At 48.6% G+C, this 18,311-nt stretch overlaps 1 protein-coding gene across 1 annotated transcript; it reads right to left on the reverse strand.

Moving 5' to 3' along the window:
* Positions 1–1,520: 1,520 nt before the first annotated feature.
* On the reverse strand, positions 1,521–17,020 carry LOC101587604 (cytochrome P450 4B1). Its single transcript, XM_004639164.2, has 12 exons — positions 16,797–17,020; positions 9,059–9,200; positions 8,821–8,865; positions 7,540–7,667; positions 6,691–6,815; positions 6,310–6,461; positions 6,062–6,168; positions 5,240–5,430; positions 3,333–3,466; positions 2,556–2,620; positions 2,375–2,457; positions 1,521–1,964 (listed from the first exon to the last, which is right to left on the reverse strand). The coding sequence occupies exons 1-12, from the start codon at positions 16,974–16,976 to the stop codon at positions 1,766–1,768; spliced, it is 1,551 nt and encodes a 516-aa protein (XP_004639221.1). The 5' UTR covers positions 16,977–17,020; the 3' UTR covers positions 1,521–1,765.
* Positions 17,021–18,311: the final 1,291 nt, after the last annotated feature.

Here is an 18,311-nt window from a genome sequence, read left to right on the forward strand (position 1 = left end):
AGCTGCAAGCCTTTGAGAAGAGGACAGGTGTGTGTGTTGTTGAGCACGACTGGAATGGCCATGAGATCAAACCTTGGAATGGACACGTACAGACAACACTTGGGGAGGTTGGTGGTCTGGGTTAGGAGAGCTCTTGGGAGTAAGGAGGGTTGACAGGATGACAGTTTATGCCCGTGTAGTAGCTAGGGCCAGGTGTCTCAGGACTAGAAGACTGAGAAAGCAGCAAGTGATGGACTTGAGTCCCCTCTGATGTTTGGGTGCTATTTGGGTATTAGGGAATGCAGGGAAAGACCATGAGATCGCTGAGGCATGCCAGTGTATGAATAGAATGTGTGGTGTGAGTGGGACTGGAAGTGTCTCAGAGTATGTGGTCAACAAGGGAAGCGGGAGGGAGGATCTGGCTGTGCACTGAGGTTAGGTTTCTCGCACGAGCACTGTGGGGAGAGAGGTGAAAGAGACATGGAACTTTTGGACGAGATCGCTCCCCATGAGAGGTATGGAGTAGGTTGGGTTTATAAGGAAATTATGAGTGAAGAACAGTGTCTGGAGTCAGCAGGAAGGGGGCCTGTCTGAAGGTGTCATGTAAGTTGGCCACAAAACCCACTATCGAGACTGTAGATCTAATATAGTGACTTTAGAACTCAGGAAGAATGCTATGTGTGGTGTTCTCTCCCTTCTGTCACTACCTAATTTCTGGAATGGAGGCTCCTAGTGGCCACCCACCTTGAGCCCTAGCTGCATGTGTGCCCACAGCCATCATGCATTTGCTACGGGAGGTGCCAGTGAAAGACCTCTACATCATTGTGCGACCCAGGCTTGAGGCTCACCCCAAAAGTTCTTTGTACCTTCATACCTTGCCCATGGCTCAACACCTGACTCCCAGGAGGCTTTCTTTCTCCCAAGAAGTCCCTCTAATGCCATTCTGCCATCTTCCCTGGCCTAACTATGAATTCCTAGAGTGCCATATGACTGAGACCCTAATGCTGAGAATGCCACAGAGACCAATCCCAAGAGAGGTGGAAGACAAAGCAGCAAAACCATCCTGCATATTCTTTGACTTGTGTAGTGAGAATTTGCTTTAGAATTACTCATTATTTTGTTCAGTTTTGATTGTAGTAATTTTTCCTCATCTTAATTCTCAGAGAGAGAGAGAGAGAGAGAGAGAGAGAGAGAGAGAGAGAGAGAGAGAGAGAGAGAAACATAAATGCACATTTCTTTCTTTCTTTCTTTTTTGGCAGAACCAGGGATTGAACTCAGGTCCTTGCACTTGCCAGGGGAGTACTTATTCCACTGAGCCGGGATTGAACTCAGGCCCTTGCGCTTGCCAGGGAAGCACTTATTCCACTGAGCCATCTCCCCAGCCCAAAAACACATTTTCATCAAGGGCAATTCCCAGAGCCATCCCACAAGCTCAAGCTACCAGATCATAATCACGAATCCCTCCACAAAGTCTCTACTGTGTTCTCTACGTCAATTAGACTGGAATGTGCATTTCTCCTACATTTTAGAAAGACTGCTAATTATAGGAGATAAATGAAGTTTATTGAGATGAGTGGGTGCTCACCAACTAAGTGAATGAATGAGATCTTGAATGCGTGGGTAACAAGTAGACATTCATGTTTGGGTGGGGCTGTCCTCTGGGAGGTTGTCTTGCCGGTGCCTACTCCCTCCCAGACAATGAACCTCCTGAAGGCAGGAAGCCACAACTTCTCCATGTTCATCTGGGAGTTCGGAGGGAGAAGGAAGAGCGTGGGATCCTGGGGCCTTACTCTCTGCCAAGTGGCTTCTGAGACCCAGAGCTCAGTGGCTTCAGGTGGAGATGAATCCCATTCTTTGAGCGCAGAACCAGCTGGGGCATCTTGATGGGTACCCGTGAGGGGTCCGGAGAGAACTCAAAGCGTAGCAAACAGAGAGCTGTGACCACCTTCATCTCATTCATGGCAAACTGCTGCCCGATGCAGTTCCTGCAGTGAGCAGTACAGAGAGGCACTGGGCTGGGAAGGGTCCCGAGTGTGACCTTCAGTGCTGCTGGTAGCTAATGAACATCAGTAACCATTTGTGGATGCATAACTGGCTGATAGGTTAATTGACATGAGCTTAAGAAAGATCTTAGAGACACAATGAGGGTATCGACTGAGTAGCCTCATGATGGGTTCTGGCCTCGGGTCTCTCCTGGAACAACTACCATCCACCCACTTCCCAGGGACAGGAATATAACTGCAAGAATATCCCTGAAGTTTTCCAGGCATTTAGAAAAAACACAAACAACATGGCCTTTTACCACAAAATACCCCATCATAATGTCTTCCTCATGACATTGCCTCCCACCTTTTCCCCAGTCCTGGGGGTCTGGGGATACTGGACCTCTTCCTACCTGGGCCCACCCGAAAAGGGCAGGAAGGCAAAGGGGTGGCGTCCAGTTGCATTCTCAGGAGAAAAACGCAGGGGATCAAAGACCTAAGGAGACAGGCTTTGCTTGAAAACCCACCAAGTCCTATCATGGGGGAGTCCCCTCCGCCCCCACTCCATCAGATCTTGGCACAGAAATGAGGTACCTCAGGGTCAGGCCACGCTGCACTGTTCCTATGGAGGGCATAGATATGCAGAGAGATCAGGCTGCCTATAGACAGAAAAGAGATTTGGTGACCAAGTGTCTCCCTCACCAGGCTCTAGCCCCTGCCTGACCACTGCCAATGACCTCAAGTTCCTAGCAATATTCAACCCCTCAAAGTATTTGGATCATCATCCTATCCAGTTCCTGTAGCCCCAGCACTGAGCACAGACATCTATGGTATGAAAAAAAGAAAAAGAAAGAAGGATGAACCCACCCTAGCACAAAGGAGGACAATCAGGATCTATTACCACCTTTCTGCTGTCCATTAACTAACTCTCAAAAAGTTATTATTAAGAGGATTAAGCTCTCAATAGTAGTCACTACCATTTCATTTCTGGTAGAATTCTAAACACTCTTCATGAAACCACCCCATACAGTTTCACATGTTATACTCAGCTTGCATTAAGTTATGTGAATCATGCCCGGAAGTTGTCTAAGGCGCAACCTGAATATGCATGGTGCTACGGCACAGCCTTGCTGAGCTGCGTCTCTTTCATCTTGACAGCCACCTTGAAAGGTAGTCCCTCTTCTCATCCCCATTTAATAGGAGAGAAAATGAAGATCTAGAGGCGGAGCAATTAACTCATGTGTTGCGGAGCTAGGATTTGAACCCAGAGCTCTCAGAATGCAAAGCAGAAGCTTATCCCCCTTACAAAGTTTTAGACAACATTGCAGGAGGTGTCAAAGGAGCACCCAGGAAAGCCCCAGCCCCTCCCACCTGCAGGTAGAGAGCGGCCATCCACAAAGTTGACGGGCTTGCTGAGCTGGCGATACACCTGTGGCACAGGCGGGTAGAGGCGGAAGCTCTCCTTGATGCACATGGTCAGGTAGGTCATCTTGCCCAGGTCATCCCTGCCAGCAACACAGCAAGAATGGAGCAATGGGCTCCTGGGAAAGGTGAGTCCTGGCCACAGCTTCACCCCTCACCATGCTGCCTTCGCACCAGCACCAGTGCACATCCAGGCGTCAGAGAAGCCTGAAGGCTACAGGTGCCCAAGGCAGACTGGACAGGGGGCGGGCTCTCAGGCCCAGCGAGCTGGCTTCACATCCTTCTATCCCTTCCTCACTGTCACTACTGAGAGGAGATGGTGCAGGACCCTAGATGCACATGCACCCAGCTACCAAGGCCAAGGTCACCGCTGTGTCTCTGAGGGCCACACAGAAGCCTGCAGTAGGGACTGTTGAGGTTCTGTTTAGCTCTCCCTGTGGGCATAGAGTAGAAAGTCAGTGGCTGATACATGTTGATTGAATGAACCAACGAATATGCATGAACTGTTCAATATATGAATAATGATAAACATATATATTTTTTATTTTTCCTTTGGCCACCAGGAAGCTCAGATCCAAAATTCCAAGTCATCCTCTACTGGTCCTGATTTTTATACTACTTATTAAATAAATGTCCTCAAAGATGCTTCTAGTTCTACAAAGAATGGAGAACAATGTTTTAATTTTCTGTCTCACTGTGTCACAATGTTGCCCAGTCAAGAATGCCTGGTTCTCTCTTTGCCTGAGTATTAATTCTCCTTAGAAGTCAATCCAAGCCTTACCCCTTCGGATCCTTCTGCTCACAACATCCAGGACACTCGGTCTTTCCTGCTATGATTTGCTCTTGTTTTCCAGTTATGTGAATTTGTCTGTCTAAAAACTCCCCAAGTGAGGCTTGAATTTAGGTTCCTCCTTCTCTTTCAAACTTCACCTACATTGCACCTGCACCAGGCTGGCTACCCTGTTTCCAACATCTGACCAATAGAAACGAGTAATTCAGACTCCATCCTCCAAGTGTCAGATCATGGAATTATAGGTTGGTCCCTTTTGAGTGAACCTAAATTCCACCACAGACAGGTATTTTCTGTACCCCTGCTATGTGCCTTGCACCCAAGTGGGAGGGAGGGCAAGAGGCCAGAAAGGAGGAGCATAACAGGATGCAAAGACCTGAGAGGATGAGGGGGAGGAGGAGGAGGAGGAAGGAGAGGGGAGAGAAGGAGAAGAGGATGAGGAGGAGGGAGAGGGGAAGTGGAGTGGGAAGAGAGGGGAGGGGAGGGGAGGAGGAGGGAGAGATAAATGGGGAGAGATGCCTATAAGGATTCCCTGTGATCATACCCCAAAGGGAGGCTGGAATTGTGTAAGGTCATGATTAGGATTTCAGCCTGGGTCTGAGAACCAGGAGGAATATTTGAAAGTTCTTATATGCTAGGGTTTGGGAAGCAGTATCTGTTCCTTCATCCAAGGGACAGATGTGAGGTCTGGTGACCAAGTGTTGCCACCCAAAGGCAAGGGCATGGCTCTCCCAACCCTCTTCTCCCTGTGCAGCCCGCACATCTTTCTTTTTCCCTCCCAGCCCTCCTTATACCCTATTCAGAAAACCAAACATATATTCATGTTCTCCATCAGAGGAATTCAGCTCAGAAAAGTCAGGCTCTTATTAATAATTTTCTCTGTATGACACTAAAAGGCTCCGTTTGCAGGGAATGGAGTAAAAGCTATTTCTACATTCAGCCCTCTAAAAGCTGCAGCACTGGAGGGAGCAGGGGAAGTGCTGCCACCTTTGCCTTATTTCCAGGACAGCAAGGCCTCTCCTTGGGCTGAGCAGGCCAGGCCAGACACCCCATCAACTTCACTCACCACTGGAAGGAGTCACGGTCCCCTAGGATCTCCTGAGCCTCTTCCCTGCAACGCTGCTGGTGCTCTGGGTACAGGGCCATGCAGTAGAGAAACCAGGAGATACCACTGGTGGTGGTGTCATGACCTTCAAACATGAACGTGTCCACTTCGGCCCGGAGGTCTGCATCAGACAGTTTGGTGGCGCTTTCATCCTGAGTGAAGGCAGAGCAGCAAGGCTCAAGGCTTTGGCGTAGGTGCCAAAAACTTAGAAAAAGCAGGAGTGGAAAGGGCACTGATCCTTCTGGCCAAATGACCTGTGACCTTAGCCCTAACCATCAGCCCTGCTCCCTTGGCACACAGAATGCCACCCAGCAGAGGAAGACACCTTGTCAGCATCCACCAACATTCACCAACTATAAGTTCCTTCCACTAGACTGTAAGGATCTGGAGGACCAAGGCCAAGTCTTTTCCATGTTAACATCCCAACACAGGACCAGCACAGGCTCTCTGAGCGTTCATGGAGTGAGGAATGAAGAACTGAATGAAGGAACGAATACAGGAAATCTAAATTCTATGATTCTACAATGTCAGGATTCTTGGGGATCTCAGAAGTCTAAAAATGTCTTTAGGTCACCACCATGTGACTCAGGCCTCCAGCTCCTGGATACCACTTCCCAGCCATATGCACCCTCTACTTCTCCACCTTTAGTGATAGGTGTCAAGGGACAAGAAGCAGGTGCATTTTTTAGGGAGAGGGAGGAGTGCTCAATAGCCCCATCTACTGAGTACCACACCCTATCCTAGCAAGATGCTAGGGAGCAGCCCTCTAGTGGGGGGACTCACCTTAGCACCCAGAAGAATGTCCAGGAAGTCCAGGTGTCTCCGGTTCTGGGTCTTCTCCTGCTCCTCCTTGTCTTGCAGGGCTGCCTTCCGCTTCTGGATAACATGGTCTAGGCCAAGAGCACAGGCATCACTCCCTGGGAACCATCCTCTACCCAAAAGCAAGTTAAGAACATGCAATGGGCAGAATGCAGACAGACCAGGAGGAAGAGCCCAGGCCTGCTGTCAGCTGGCCCCACGGGAAGGTGCACCTGTATAGTCATGAGCCGCCTGGCAGGCCCGCAGGAAGCGGCGGCCATGAGGTGTGAACCAGTAGATAAAGTCATTGTGGTACTGGAAGGAGTCAATGCGCTGCTGCATCAGCAGTGTGAGGTCAGACACTGTCTGGTAGTAGCTGCTGTCTCTGCAGAGCAAGAATGGAGAGAGGGAGAGTTCAGACACTGAGCCAGGGGCAGAGCCCTGTGCAACTCTTTTCCAACCATGGCACTTCCTTTCCCTCCCTCAGGCTCCCTCACTAAAGCTGATGTGTCTCCCCACCACATCCAAGGCCTGGGAAGATCTTGCCCTCCCAGCTCCCCTCTGAGCTGGTTTAGAGAAGAAGGACTATGGTCACCCCAGAGGCACCCCCTGACCTGTGGGACAGGCCGCTATCTCCTTTGCCAAAGGTGCACTTCATGAGTGTGTCCAATGCCATGTGGCCCACATCGCAGAAGATGTCAAAGCTTTTATTCTCACAAGCCTTTTTCTCCCACTTGTCCTGGAGTCCAAGGATAGGAAGCAATATGGATAGCGCACCCTGCCCTCCAGAGGCATGTCCTGTCTTCCTGTACCAAACCCAATTCCACACCCATGCCCAGTCTCTGCCCTGCCCTGCATCCTGCTGGAATGTGGGATTGGCAGCCTCTGGGCATCAGACTTAGACAGCAGGACCAGGAGGTAGATCTCCTATAGCACAGACACTCCCTCCTAGTTGGGCAGCCTAGATGAACAAGCAGGAGGGCTGAGGGATGATGGGCTCCAAGCACAAGGGGTGTGTGTGTGAGTGTGTGTACCCTGAGACTCTAAGTTGGACTGGACAAACCTCTTGGAGATGAGCTGTAGCCACACAGTGATAAGCTACAGTGGTAGTAGTGAAAAAAGATGTGAAGGGCTTTCCTGATACCTTCACATATAGATAGTCCTCACATTAGCAGTAGTGGACACCTTACTGAGGCTTCCTGGAGCACTTTGGTCTGGTGTGACAGTGGGTCAGATGCCCTGGTAGAAACAAGGGCCAAGGCTGCCCACACGCTAGGAGCTCCAGCACTAGTCAATAGTGGCACACGACAACAGTCGCAGAACAGGACTTGGGCACTGCTGTTACAGGAATACTATAGACTCAAAGCCACAGGGATCCTCCCTTTGTCATCTTCCCTGCCCTATGAGGGAGCAGAAAGAGTCCAGTAGTCTACAGCTCCAGGAGCCTGTTGCAGGCCACTCACCAGCATCACATTTGCAGAGTTCACAAACACAGCCACATAGGGCTTTAGCACGTCATAATGGAAGCCAGGTGTGAGGAGCTTGCGGTGCTGGAACCACTTGGCCCCATCAAGAACAAGCAGGCCTTTCCCTGGGAAGGGATGGAAGAGGGAAGGATCCTGAGTCCAGGCAGTCCTGCTCCACCCTCAGCAGCTGGGACTAAGCTCACACCACCTTCCAACCCTGTGTCTGGAGGCCTCCAGTGTTGGGCTGCCCAACACATCCAATATTGTCCCTGCACCTCTAGCCCAGACTGAGAAACACCAGGCAGCCTTTCTCTCCTGAGCACGCTGTTTCTTCAGACAGGAAGACTCCTTTATGCCTCTTGACTGCACCACAAAGCCTGGGCTCCAGAAACTTGTGTTGGGTGACTCTGGACTAAGACAAGGGAGATGTGGCTCCCTGACAGAGGCAGAAGGGGAGCCTGTCAGGCCTTCACTCCTACATTGTTGAGACTGTGGCCACCATAGTTTCAGTATCAAAGACCAATGTGCCAGGGCTGACCTTTGTGTCCTCAGGCAAGAATCTATCCTTCCACTCACACCCTGCCATGGAAATGTGCTCCTCTCTTCAAAACTGCCTCAAAATTTCCTAAACCTTTTTGGTTTTCTTTTCTATATCCTTGCTTTAGTAGTTGATGAAAGGGTAAGAACCAATGAAGTCCACAGAAAGATTTCCTTGGTTTATTCCACAAGTAAACAGCCTCAGGATTGTTTTCTTATTCTTTCCCTCACCCTTCTCTGATATCAGGAAGCTCCTGAAGATTCTTGGGGATCATGAATAAAGGAAAGAGCTTTGGAAAAGCACTTGACCTTGGCTCAAGAATGCTTGATGGCTCCCACTCACCTTAACATCAGCCCACAGACCTAGTCCTGACAACCAAGGCCAGCCATTACCTGCCCAGCCTCAACTTCCCAGCGAGATCAGCCCTCCAGCCTGTAGCCTCAGCAGTTGTCTCAGGCCCTTGCCCCAGACAGCTCTGCCTTTTAAAATCTCCTGTGGGATCAACTCTAACCACTTCTTCCAGGAAGCCTTCTTCACAGCCACACACTCCCTGGAGCCCTGCCCTTGTCTGAAAAGAAGGGCAGGTGACAGCCCCAACAAGAAAAGCACAATACCATGTTTCTCCTCCCCTACCAGCCAGGAGCATAGGAACAACTGGGTGTGGCTGGCCAGGTCAGGATCCTGGTCACCCAGTGCAAAGGGCGGGAAGGGAAAGGCAGGGAAAGCAGGTACCCACTCACCAATCCACTGGAGGAAGAAGTCGTATACATCTGCAGCCTTAGGGTCTGTAGGAGAAGTGGATCAAAAGGGGGACAGGTGGAGAAAGGGGCTTTCCAGAGGTGGCTCATTGATGAATGAGGTGGGCCCTTGACCATCTTCTACCCAGATTAATGTACAGCTCAGGTCTCCCCCCACATCATGCCTCAAGCCCCTTGCCCTCAGGAAGCCCCACCCCCTTCCCACAGATATATATCTCACCTCCCCGGCTGTACACAGCTTTGGCATAGTCAGGCTCATAGATGTTCAGGAAGCCAAGAAATGGTCCCATCCAGAGTGGGTGGGCATAAGGGAACTGGTGAGCCCAGGATACCACCTTGTCCAGACTTTCCTTCTGCTGGATCTGAAATAAAGGAGGTCAGGACCCCTTAGAAACCCAAAATCACCAGCTAGGCCCCAGGTCCCTGGCCAGGGAAAAGAAGGGGGCTTCCTAGGCAAGGTCTAGGGCCTCCCTCCCTCCCTCCTCCTGTACCCCCTCTCCTGAACATCTCTGGCAAAATGACCTCTCCAACCCCACATCCACTACTTTATGTCCATCCACTACTTGTCTGCCCCCAAGCACTAGCCCCAAGAGCCTTCAGGATTAGGCTTGGTTTGGTCTCATGCTGAAACAGCAGGATAGGGCATGGCTAAAATTGGCCTGGAAAGGGGGCATAAGATCCCAGGACATATTCACAGAAAAGTTCTCAAAGCCCTGCTTGTGGTCTTCTCATGAGAGCTTCTCATGAGGATGTCGATCCAATGGCCCAGATTGACCCAGCCTGAGAAGTGACTGATACATAATGGATGCTCTACACTGAGTTTTTGCCTGTGTTCACTCTTGCACAGCTGCCCACCCTCCTGCTTTAGGGATGAACTTCTTTTCATACTTTTACTTGGCCAAAACTTGCTCTGCATAGCCTGTTACTTTTTCTACCTTTAATAAAACATTGCTTCTACTTGTGTTTGTCTTGACCAATTCTTTGCTCAGGGAAAAAAGAACTTTGAAACTGTTATAACCTGACCAAAGCACCGCCATCCTGTTCTATGAGCTGTCTATGTACTATGCGCTGTCTTAGTAAACCATGTCAGCTGCTGTAAAATGTGACTTCTGTTTCTTGGGCCCACTCCCTTCAGGGCGTGTTATACCCTGACGATAGTAACTCCATCTTGGCTCTCCGATTCACCCTTGCCCTAGTTGATTACAATGACTCCATCTTGGTTCTCTGATTCACCCCTGCCCTGGTCCAAGAAAGTCTTAAGGCAAAAACGGGTGATCCTGGCAACCGGTTGGCCACATTGTCCTTATAAGGTCAGCATGACCACATACCTAGATTACACAACCTGTTCTGTACTCCACCTAGTCCAAAGGGGTAACTCCTCTGTGTCCAGCTTCCTCCAGGTGGGCTACAACCAATCCTGTAAAAGGTCATGTGCTCCCTTAACCACATTAACATCTGCTATTGGCTTCTGTGATCGGCTTGCTTGGATGGGCGGTTTTGCGGTTTTTGGGTTTAAATTACTGTGCCTCCCCTTACCTGGGGCTCCTCTCTGTCTCTTGGACTCTGAGGGTGCCGCTGGGTACCAGCTAAAATAAAGCACTACCATCTTTTTTGATGTTTTGCTTCATTGTCTCCTTCTTGGGTTACAACAGAAACTACATCCAGAAGGAGACCCCAGCATCCAAATCCACTATCTACTAGGAGTGCCTTCTCAGCGGGGGGGAGGGGGGGCTCCTCTCTCCCCGGACCCTTTGCACAGTTTGGAATAATCTCCCCATAAAGAGAGTCAACCCTCCCGAATTCAAAGTGGCTGTAATATTTTTTGTCACCTAGAGCAGCAATGTCAGAAAGTGCATGCAGGGATAAAAATCATCTCTACTCACAGTAAAGAGAAATTTCTGACATTCCTGCCTCCTTTTAGCTGATAGTCATGGCAATGCTTCTTGTCCTTACATCTCTCCAATTTTTCCATCTGCCCCCTAGGCTTTCCTTACCAACTTTCTGATCACCATGGTCACTCCCCTTTTTCCCAGGTCTGTGGACCTTAAGATGCCATGACAGACAACAGCTTAAATCCCAGAAAATCCAGACTCTAGGATCTTGAAGTTGGAAAAAGCCTACAGTTCATCTCATTCATCTGAGTTCCACTTGTACCCTCACTGGTGATGCTGTGCCCTTCCACAGCCTTCCTACCATAGAGACCCTGACTCATTAACCCTGACGTTGGACACTGGCAGGTTGCCATGGGCTCCCTATACTCAACTTTCTCATACATGTCCCATTTTATTCTATGTATTCCTGGCTGCCCCGGGAATCTAAGGAGAGAGGGAAATGCTCCCAGAACTCACAGAGCACAGCCCTGCAGCTGCAGCCCCTCCAGAAGGGCAGTGGCATCTTTCTTCTGGGTGTCATACAGCTGCAGGCCAACTTCTCAGGCTACATCCCAGGATGCCTCAGACTTATCCTCACATGCTCTGAGCTGGGACACTTACTAAGAGGTCTGGGCCAACTTGTTTTTCTCCAGAAGGAAAGAAACAAGGAAGAGGCAGGGTACAAAGATAACTCACTGAACTCAGCTCTCCAGCCCTGCCCCCTCATCCTCTCATTTGCATTCCTTGTTGTCTCTTCCAGGAAAAAATAACAAGAGCGATTGAAAGAGTAAACATGTCACTCCTCTGTTCCCAGGAGGCTAAAAATTGCTCCAAGAATCAGAAAAAGACATTAGCATTGTCTCAACAAACTATGAGATCGTTTTATCAGTGGGAATAGTACAACCCAAAGACCAAAGGGAACTGTCCCAAATGAGTCAGGGATCCTGACTAAGGTTCTTCCTGCTGTCCAGTTGACCCCAAGCTCAGTTGGCCAAAGTCCAAAGAACAAGCTGCTCACAGCTTCTTGAAAACAAAAACAAACCTGCTTGTAAAATGGGGGTAGGCATTTAACCAAACAAGTGGTAGCAGAGGGGAGGGGATTTTCTTCTTCCTCAATGAGTTGAAGCCACTGGAGGAAATCAGACTGCTCTCAGATTCCTGGTACCTGTTGTTGTCTGGTCCAGTACTTCTACATGAAAATCTCTGCCTCCAAAGTTCAGACAGCTCCAGCAACAGCAAACTTACTGCTTCTCAAAACAGCCACCTCTGAACTCTCCAAATTCTTAACAAGATGTCTCAGTCACTGCCCTGGAGCATTCCCAATGATCTTCTTTCTTTCTTTCTTTCTTTCTTTCTTTCTTTCTTTCTTTTATTTATTTTTTTGGGGGGCAGAACAGGGGATTGAACTCAGACCCCTGCACTTGCCAGGGAAGCATTTATTCTACTGAGCCATCTTCCCAGCCCCACCCCCCAATCATCTTCTGAGGTCACTCAGGCTCGCATTGCCCAGGGAAGTCCTGCAGGGTTCTGCCTGGATCTGCTGTCCTCCAGGATGGACACCCCAAGGTGTCTTCGGCTGAGGTAGTCTTGGTTATCTTCCCACAGAGAGTGTTCCTTCCACCACACACAAGATCCCCAAGGTTCAGCACATATTTGAGCTCAAGGCAGAGTCAAGAATTTAAATAAAATTAAAGAGCTAAAAGCACCTGCCCTGGCAGGGAGATAGTTTAACAGAATAAGCACCTGCTTGGCAAGTGCAAAGTCCTGAGTTCGAACCCTGGTACCAAAAATAAATAAATAAATAAATAAAACCAATATCTAACAGAGGCAATATCTCTGCAATAACCATTAAGACTCAATTTGCTCAAACCTGTCTAGTTCAACTACAGGTTTGAGCAAAGACAAAACAGAGAAGTTCTCAGGCATAATGTCTCGAGCAAGAACTGGGGAAGTGGCTTGTGTTTACTCTGGTGACAAACGGGCAACTTCATCTTCCATTCCCCCTTTCAGAGACAAATGTATGTATGAACATATATGAATACACAAGCTGCAGAAAGAATCTTGAGCTCAATAAAAGGAGCCAAAAGACTTTGAGAGTGATCAATATGGCCACGGTGACACCCATAGCCATCATGTCTCAGCTAAGAAGTGATAATGGGTGTCTTGGTTTCCTTCCTTATTGCTGAGACAAAATACCTGAAAACCTAATTTTTTTATGCATTTAGTACAAGGGAAACAGGGTCTACAGGGTCTCTCTATGTAAATCTGACTTGTAGTGTTCTGCCTGTTTCAGCCTTCCAAGCGTTGGGGTTACAGGTGCATGCCATCACGTCTAGTCTCGCCATCTCAGCGCATGCCGGGGGTGGGACCAGCATGGCACGCCGGGGATAGAACCCTGGCCACTGCACTCTGCCTAAGCAGGCACCTGAAAACCTAAATTAAAGGAGGAAAGTATTATTTAGTTCACACTTTGTAAAGGTTTCAGTTCATTGTTGGCTAGCTCCAAGGCAGGGTGATGTGGCATAGGGGCCGCACAGAGGAGAAAAAAAATCATAGCATGGAAGGCAGGAAGCAAAAAGCAGCAAGCAGTAAGTGACAAGTGACCTCAGTAGCCCTCTTTCTGTCCCTTATATTCTTTCAGGCTACCTGACCTTAGGGTGGGCCTTCCCCTTATCCACTCCCAGAACGATGACAACAAGTCAGTGGACTACTTTAGTAACAACACACCCTTGATCTCAGTATCACACTCTTATTCCCAGCATCACACACTGATCCAGCTGCCTCTGAAAAGCCCCACGTAGGACCACATGAGGCTTTAGGGGCATGTCTAGATAGAAGCTGCAACAATGGGCCTGCCTAAGTCACACAGTCAGCATCATGCCCAGGGCTTTCAGTTCCAAAGCTTGTATTCAGGATCCCTTGCTTCTCCTGTCATCAGGATCCAATGGTAAACTGCAGCCCCTGGAGTGACCTAGTTGGAGCCAGAGTGCAGAACATCTGGATACTTATGGAGACAGGAAAGCAAGGAGCCCAAAAATGCCTGAGAAAAGAAAAGAAATGCCTGAGTCCACAGAGAGGAAGTCATTGGTTCTCAGCCTATATATGAATGACCTTGCTGCCACAAGTTGGGTTGCCAAAGGATTTATTTCTTCACTCAATACAGTACCATTGAGCACTGTCTCTATGTCAGGCGTTGCTAGTTCCTAGGGAAACCATGGTAAACAAGACCAGCTTATTCTCCTAATATAAATAGCAAGTGTGGAGAATGAAACAAATAAGAATCCAATACACTAATAATAGGATTTCAGGTAATGGCAACTCCAGGAAGAAAAATAAAGCAGACTAAAGGGCTGCTCCTACAGATGGAGGTCAGGTAAGTCAGGGAAGACATCCCTGAGGTGTCATTTGAGTAAAGACTGGCAGAAACACCTTCTAGAAAGGCTGGTGACATGGCTACAATCTGTTCCGCAAAAATACTTCTTCAAAAACAAGGGGAGAGGCAGAGAGACTGAGAGATAGAGGGAGAGACTGACAGACAGAGACAGAGATAGATCAAATTTACCAATTTCAGGCCAACAGTGAGCACCCTGTGTGCGCACAGTCTCCTTCCGCTCCAGTGTGGAAGGAGGAGAGCACTATAAGAATAGGACATTTACCTGCCTCAAGGGGACACACTCTGCAAGCTGATAAGATGATAGGTAGGTCCTACCAGGGTTTCCAGGCTAATGGAAGACCAACAAGTGACAAATTAATTCTAATGAATATCCCTTCTATACTCTGAGGGCCTTTACTCACCAATCTTCTTCCTTCCCTTCCAGTTCCCATCCTCACTAGACCTACGAATCAAATTTGTAGTCACTTGTCATGGCCTGATTGTGTCCTGAATTAAAATGCAGGCATCCTCCTGGGCCCAGCCTTCATTCAGTTACTAAATCATTATACAGATTTAGGTAAATAATTTGTCTCCTCTAAACCCCAACTTCCTCATATTTATATTAAGAACACTAATCCCCACACTTCCCTCCCCATTTCTCAGGTTCAGGTGTGGACCCAACCTTTCAGTACAAGTGCCAAACCTAGGAGGAGGTGTTTTGTTCATGAAGGTTCCCCGGGCAACTTTTCTGGTGCTTAAGAGCAGCCACCCTTCTCATCTCTGCATGCCTTCCTCATGCTGAGTAAAAGCACTTCAGACAGTGGTGCTGGAGCCAAGAGGCCAAGGTGAGGCTGTGTTTTAGTCCTGTCACACGGTTCCAAAGTAAAGGTGCAGGGGCCAAGGGAGGGGAAGAGGCCAATCTACTCCAGTGTGGAATTGTAGGGAGATCAAGATCCCTGCCCTAGGGAAGCCCACTGGCTGAGGGCAAAGTGACTCTGATTGAGGCAGGTAAAAGTGGAGGGGGTACAAGAAGAAGGAGATGGGAAGTCTCTCAGATGCTTTTCATCCTCATTAGGGTCAGACTTCCACCTTCCTATGACCCTCCTTCCATACCTCGCAGACTCTCCCCAAACCTCCCTATCCCTCCATTTGTCTTCTCTGTCATGCTCTCCTCTGCAGATACCCCTCCCTACTCTCCAGCATTCCTTGTTGGTTCTTTTGGCAATGTGTGGTCTGTGCCAGGCTTTATGTTGGTCCCTCAGGGCACAGGGATGACTCAAACCAGATCTCCATCCTCTAGAGGTCACAGACTTACAGAAGATGGACAAATGCTGAGATGAAAATAATAGAGCTGATGTGGAATTCTTAGAGCCACTCCACCCAGCCTGGGGGCAGGGAAGGCTCTGATGTATGTTTTACTCTCCAGGCAGTGAGCTCTAAACAGTCCAGGCAGGGTCTAATTCTCTCCCCAACTCACCTGTTTTGTTTTATTTTGTTTTTTCCCTGAATATCCCTGGAATACTTATAGATATTTTCACTATTCATGAAAGATTGCCCCTTGGAGCAACAATAAGCCTTGAAAGGTCAGTCCCATGTCCTACGTCAATCCCAGAGGAGAGGCAGTTCCCCAGATTGAGAAGGAAAAGTGGGGGGCCTGCCGGTTAACTCAGTTGTTTAAGTGCCTGCTTATGCAAACACAGTGAGGGAAGTGAGGTAAAGGATAGGGAGGTTTGATCCCAGCTCCATATGCCTTACCAGACCCACATTTAAGGCAGCCTGAGCAAGCAAAAAAAAAACAAAAAACAAAACCCTTTTCAACTTTTTTTCTTAATAAAACTAATATTAAAAAAATAAAGTTTAGCATATCAAAGATTGATGAAAAAAAAAAAAGGAAAAGTGGATTCAGGAGGTAGGAGAGGAACTATGACTCTCTGTGAGCCCCAGTTGCTGGAATCTACACCTGGCTTTCCAAACCAGGCTTCAGATTTTAAAACGTGGGGAGGTTCTTAAACTCAGGCTTTTAGTTCTACTTTGATAAATTAGAATTTCTAGGTTCTGGTGTTCCAGGAATCTATTTTTTCCTAGTTGAGTCCAATTCCTTGCCCTGTGGTAATAAACTACTGTCTAGGTTCCCATGATGGAAGATGTTGCTGATGGTGGGTGTCAAGATGATCCCTAACAGGAAGACAAGCCAGGATCTGAACCCAGGAAAATGCCATGGCTCCAGAGCCACCCAAGAGTATGGCAAAGGTAACCTTCCCCTTTGGCAATACCAGCCAATTGGACACTCAGAGAGATCTGTGTGACAGCACTTATCTCGACCTTAGTTCCATTTTTCTGCCTGAGAAATAGAAATGTTATACTACAGAGAGAGGAAAGAGGATGCTTGTGACACTATATATGATTTCCTAGTCCTACGGGGCTCTCAGGGCTTTGGGTTCTCCCCTGTGCAGTTACAAAGCCTTTGGGCCTCAGAATGATGGGAGGGACTCTGGCCTGTTTGGACACCTATTTGACGTGCTCACTGCTTCTGACACCAGCTTAAGAGGCAGGAGTGAGGAAGCCATCCCAGAAAGGAAGCTGATGGGAAGCATAGTTCCCAGGATAAGGGCCACTGCCTAAGCTGATGGGGTCCCTCCACAACCCCTGGGGGATTAGGCCTGATTCTCTGAAGGAAGGAAGACCATTTCCTTTCCCCACCCCTCCCCACATACCTCGAGGGCATGCCCAAAGAGCCAGTGGGTGGGGGGCCCTGGGAAGTTGTCCATGGCCTTGGCCAACTTGTGTCTCCGCAGCAGCAGGGAAAAAATCTTGAGAAAGCCTATGATCAAGATCATTCCAGAAGCCCACAGGCTCAGGTGGGAGAGGCTCAGAGAGAGGAAAGTGGGCGCCATGGCTAGACTTGCAGACCTGGATTCTGCCCAGCCTCCAGCTGCCCTTAGGTTCCCTTATACTCTAGACCCAGGCACCCTGCCAATTCCCACCCCCAGCCACACCCTGCAGCTACGAGCAGCCCAGGCTGGGCTGAGTTCCACAGGGAGGAAACAGCAATCTCAAAAGTAATGAACAGAGGAGGGAGCCTAGCAGACTTCTCCCAAAACTTGCTTGAAGAGAAATCTGCTAAAGCTTCAAAGAAACCAGACTTGTCATCTCTCCTTGGAGCAAAGAGACAGAAATTCCTGGGATGATCATAGGCAGAATAACAGCTGCCATGTCCTACATGCACCTTGTATGTTTCAAGGACTTTCTCTTTCTTTCCAGCATTGGAGACTGAACCCAAGACCTTTGCCTTCCAGCGTCCACATACAATAAGATCACTCTTTACACCATTTCCCAAATAATGAAACTAAGGCACAGCTGGTTTTTCTTTCTTTCTTTTCTTTTTTCTTTTTTCTTTTTTTGCTTTGGTCAGATTTCTTTTACTCATCTATGAAATGGGCACTGAGGTGACCATCAAATGAGGCCGCTTCTACCGAAGAGCCCCAAGACCCACACAGAGCAACCCAAACCCCAGCATTCTCTTTCGAATCACCCTCCTACTTTTTTCTTCCACCCAAGGGCTCCTGTGCATCTTCCTATTATCTTCCCTTTGCTGTGCACTTCCCCCACTTTCATTTTCTTCCCCCACTGATACCTGCAGGCTCTGCCCAGCCTAATAGTCAGCCCAGAGTCAAGTGGTATCTTGATTATGTCACCAACAGCTAGTCTGAGGACTGCAAAGAACCCGTGCATGACTTGCTGAGTCTGAAGCCCGTGCAGTACAACCTGTAGGCAGGGGCTTTCCGGAGGAGGAGCGCGGCATGCTGCTGAAGCCCCAGTCTAGCTTTTTCTTCCTTGTAAGATACTTTCACTCTTCCCTTCAAAGTGGCCCCTTGGGAGGAACTTTAGCCAGGCTCATGATGCTTTGAGGCCCCTCACTTTTTTTATACAGGGTCTACAGTACAGTTTGGACTTGTAGTAATCCTCTTGTCTCAGTCTTCCTACTGCTAAAATTACAGGCACATGCCACCACGCCCAGTCCCAGGACCAGCATGACATGTAGTCCTGGGGATTGAATCTGGGTTCTTGAGCTTATCAGGCAGGCACTTATGCCTCCAAGCTGTCTCCCCAGCCCATTTTTGTAAGTCACCTTTAGAGATGATATTCCAGCACCACACAGTAAGCCCTGATAGATTAAAAAAAAAGTCAACTGTGCCCTTAAACCATAATACAGGGGCTGTGGAGCTAGC

The sequence above is a fragment of the Octodon degus genome, unplaced genomic scaffold (genome assembly GCF_000260255.1).
Source record: "Octodon degus isolate 3935 unplaced genomic scaffold, OctDeg1.0 scaffold00107, whole genome shotgun sequence".
Taxonomy (NCBI): Eukaryota; Metazoa; Chordata; class Mammalia; order Rodentia; family Octodontidae; genus Octodon; species Octodon degus.

Bases quoted from the DNA above. Each gene is read 5' to 3' on its own strand.
- LOC101587604 (XM_004639164.2), bottom strand. From the start codon at position 16,976: ATGGCGCCCACTTTCCTCTCTCTGAGCCTCTCCCACCTGAGCCTGTGG. The intron at 2,621-3,332 runs GTGGGAGGGGCT...TTCTGTCTATAG, and splicing joins TGGCCGCTCTCTACCTGCAG to GCAGCCTGATCTCTCTGCAT. The intron at 2,458-2,555 runs GTACCTCATTTC...CTGTCTCCTTAG, and splicing joins CAGCGTGGCCTGACCCTGAG to GTCTTTGATCCCCTGCGTTT.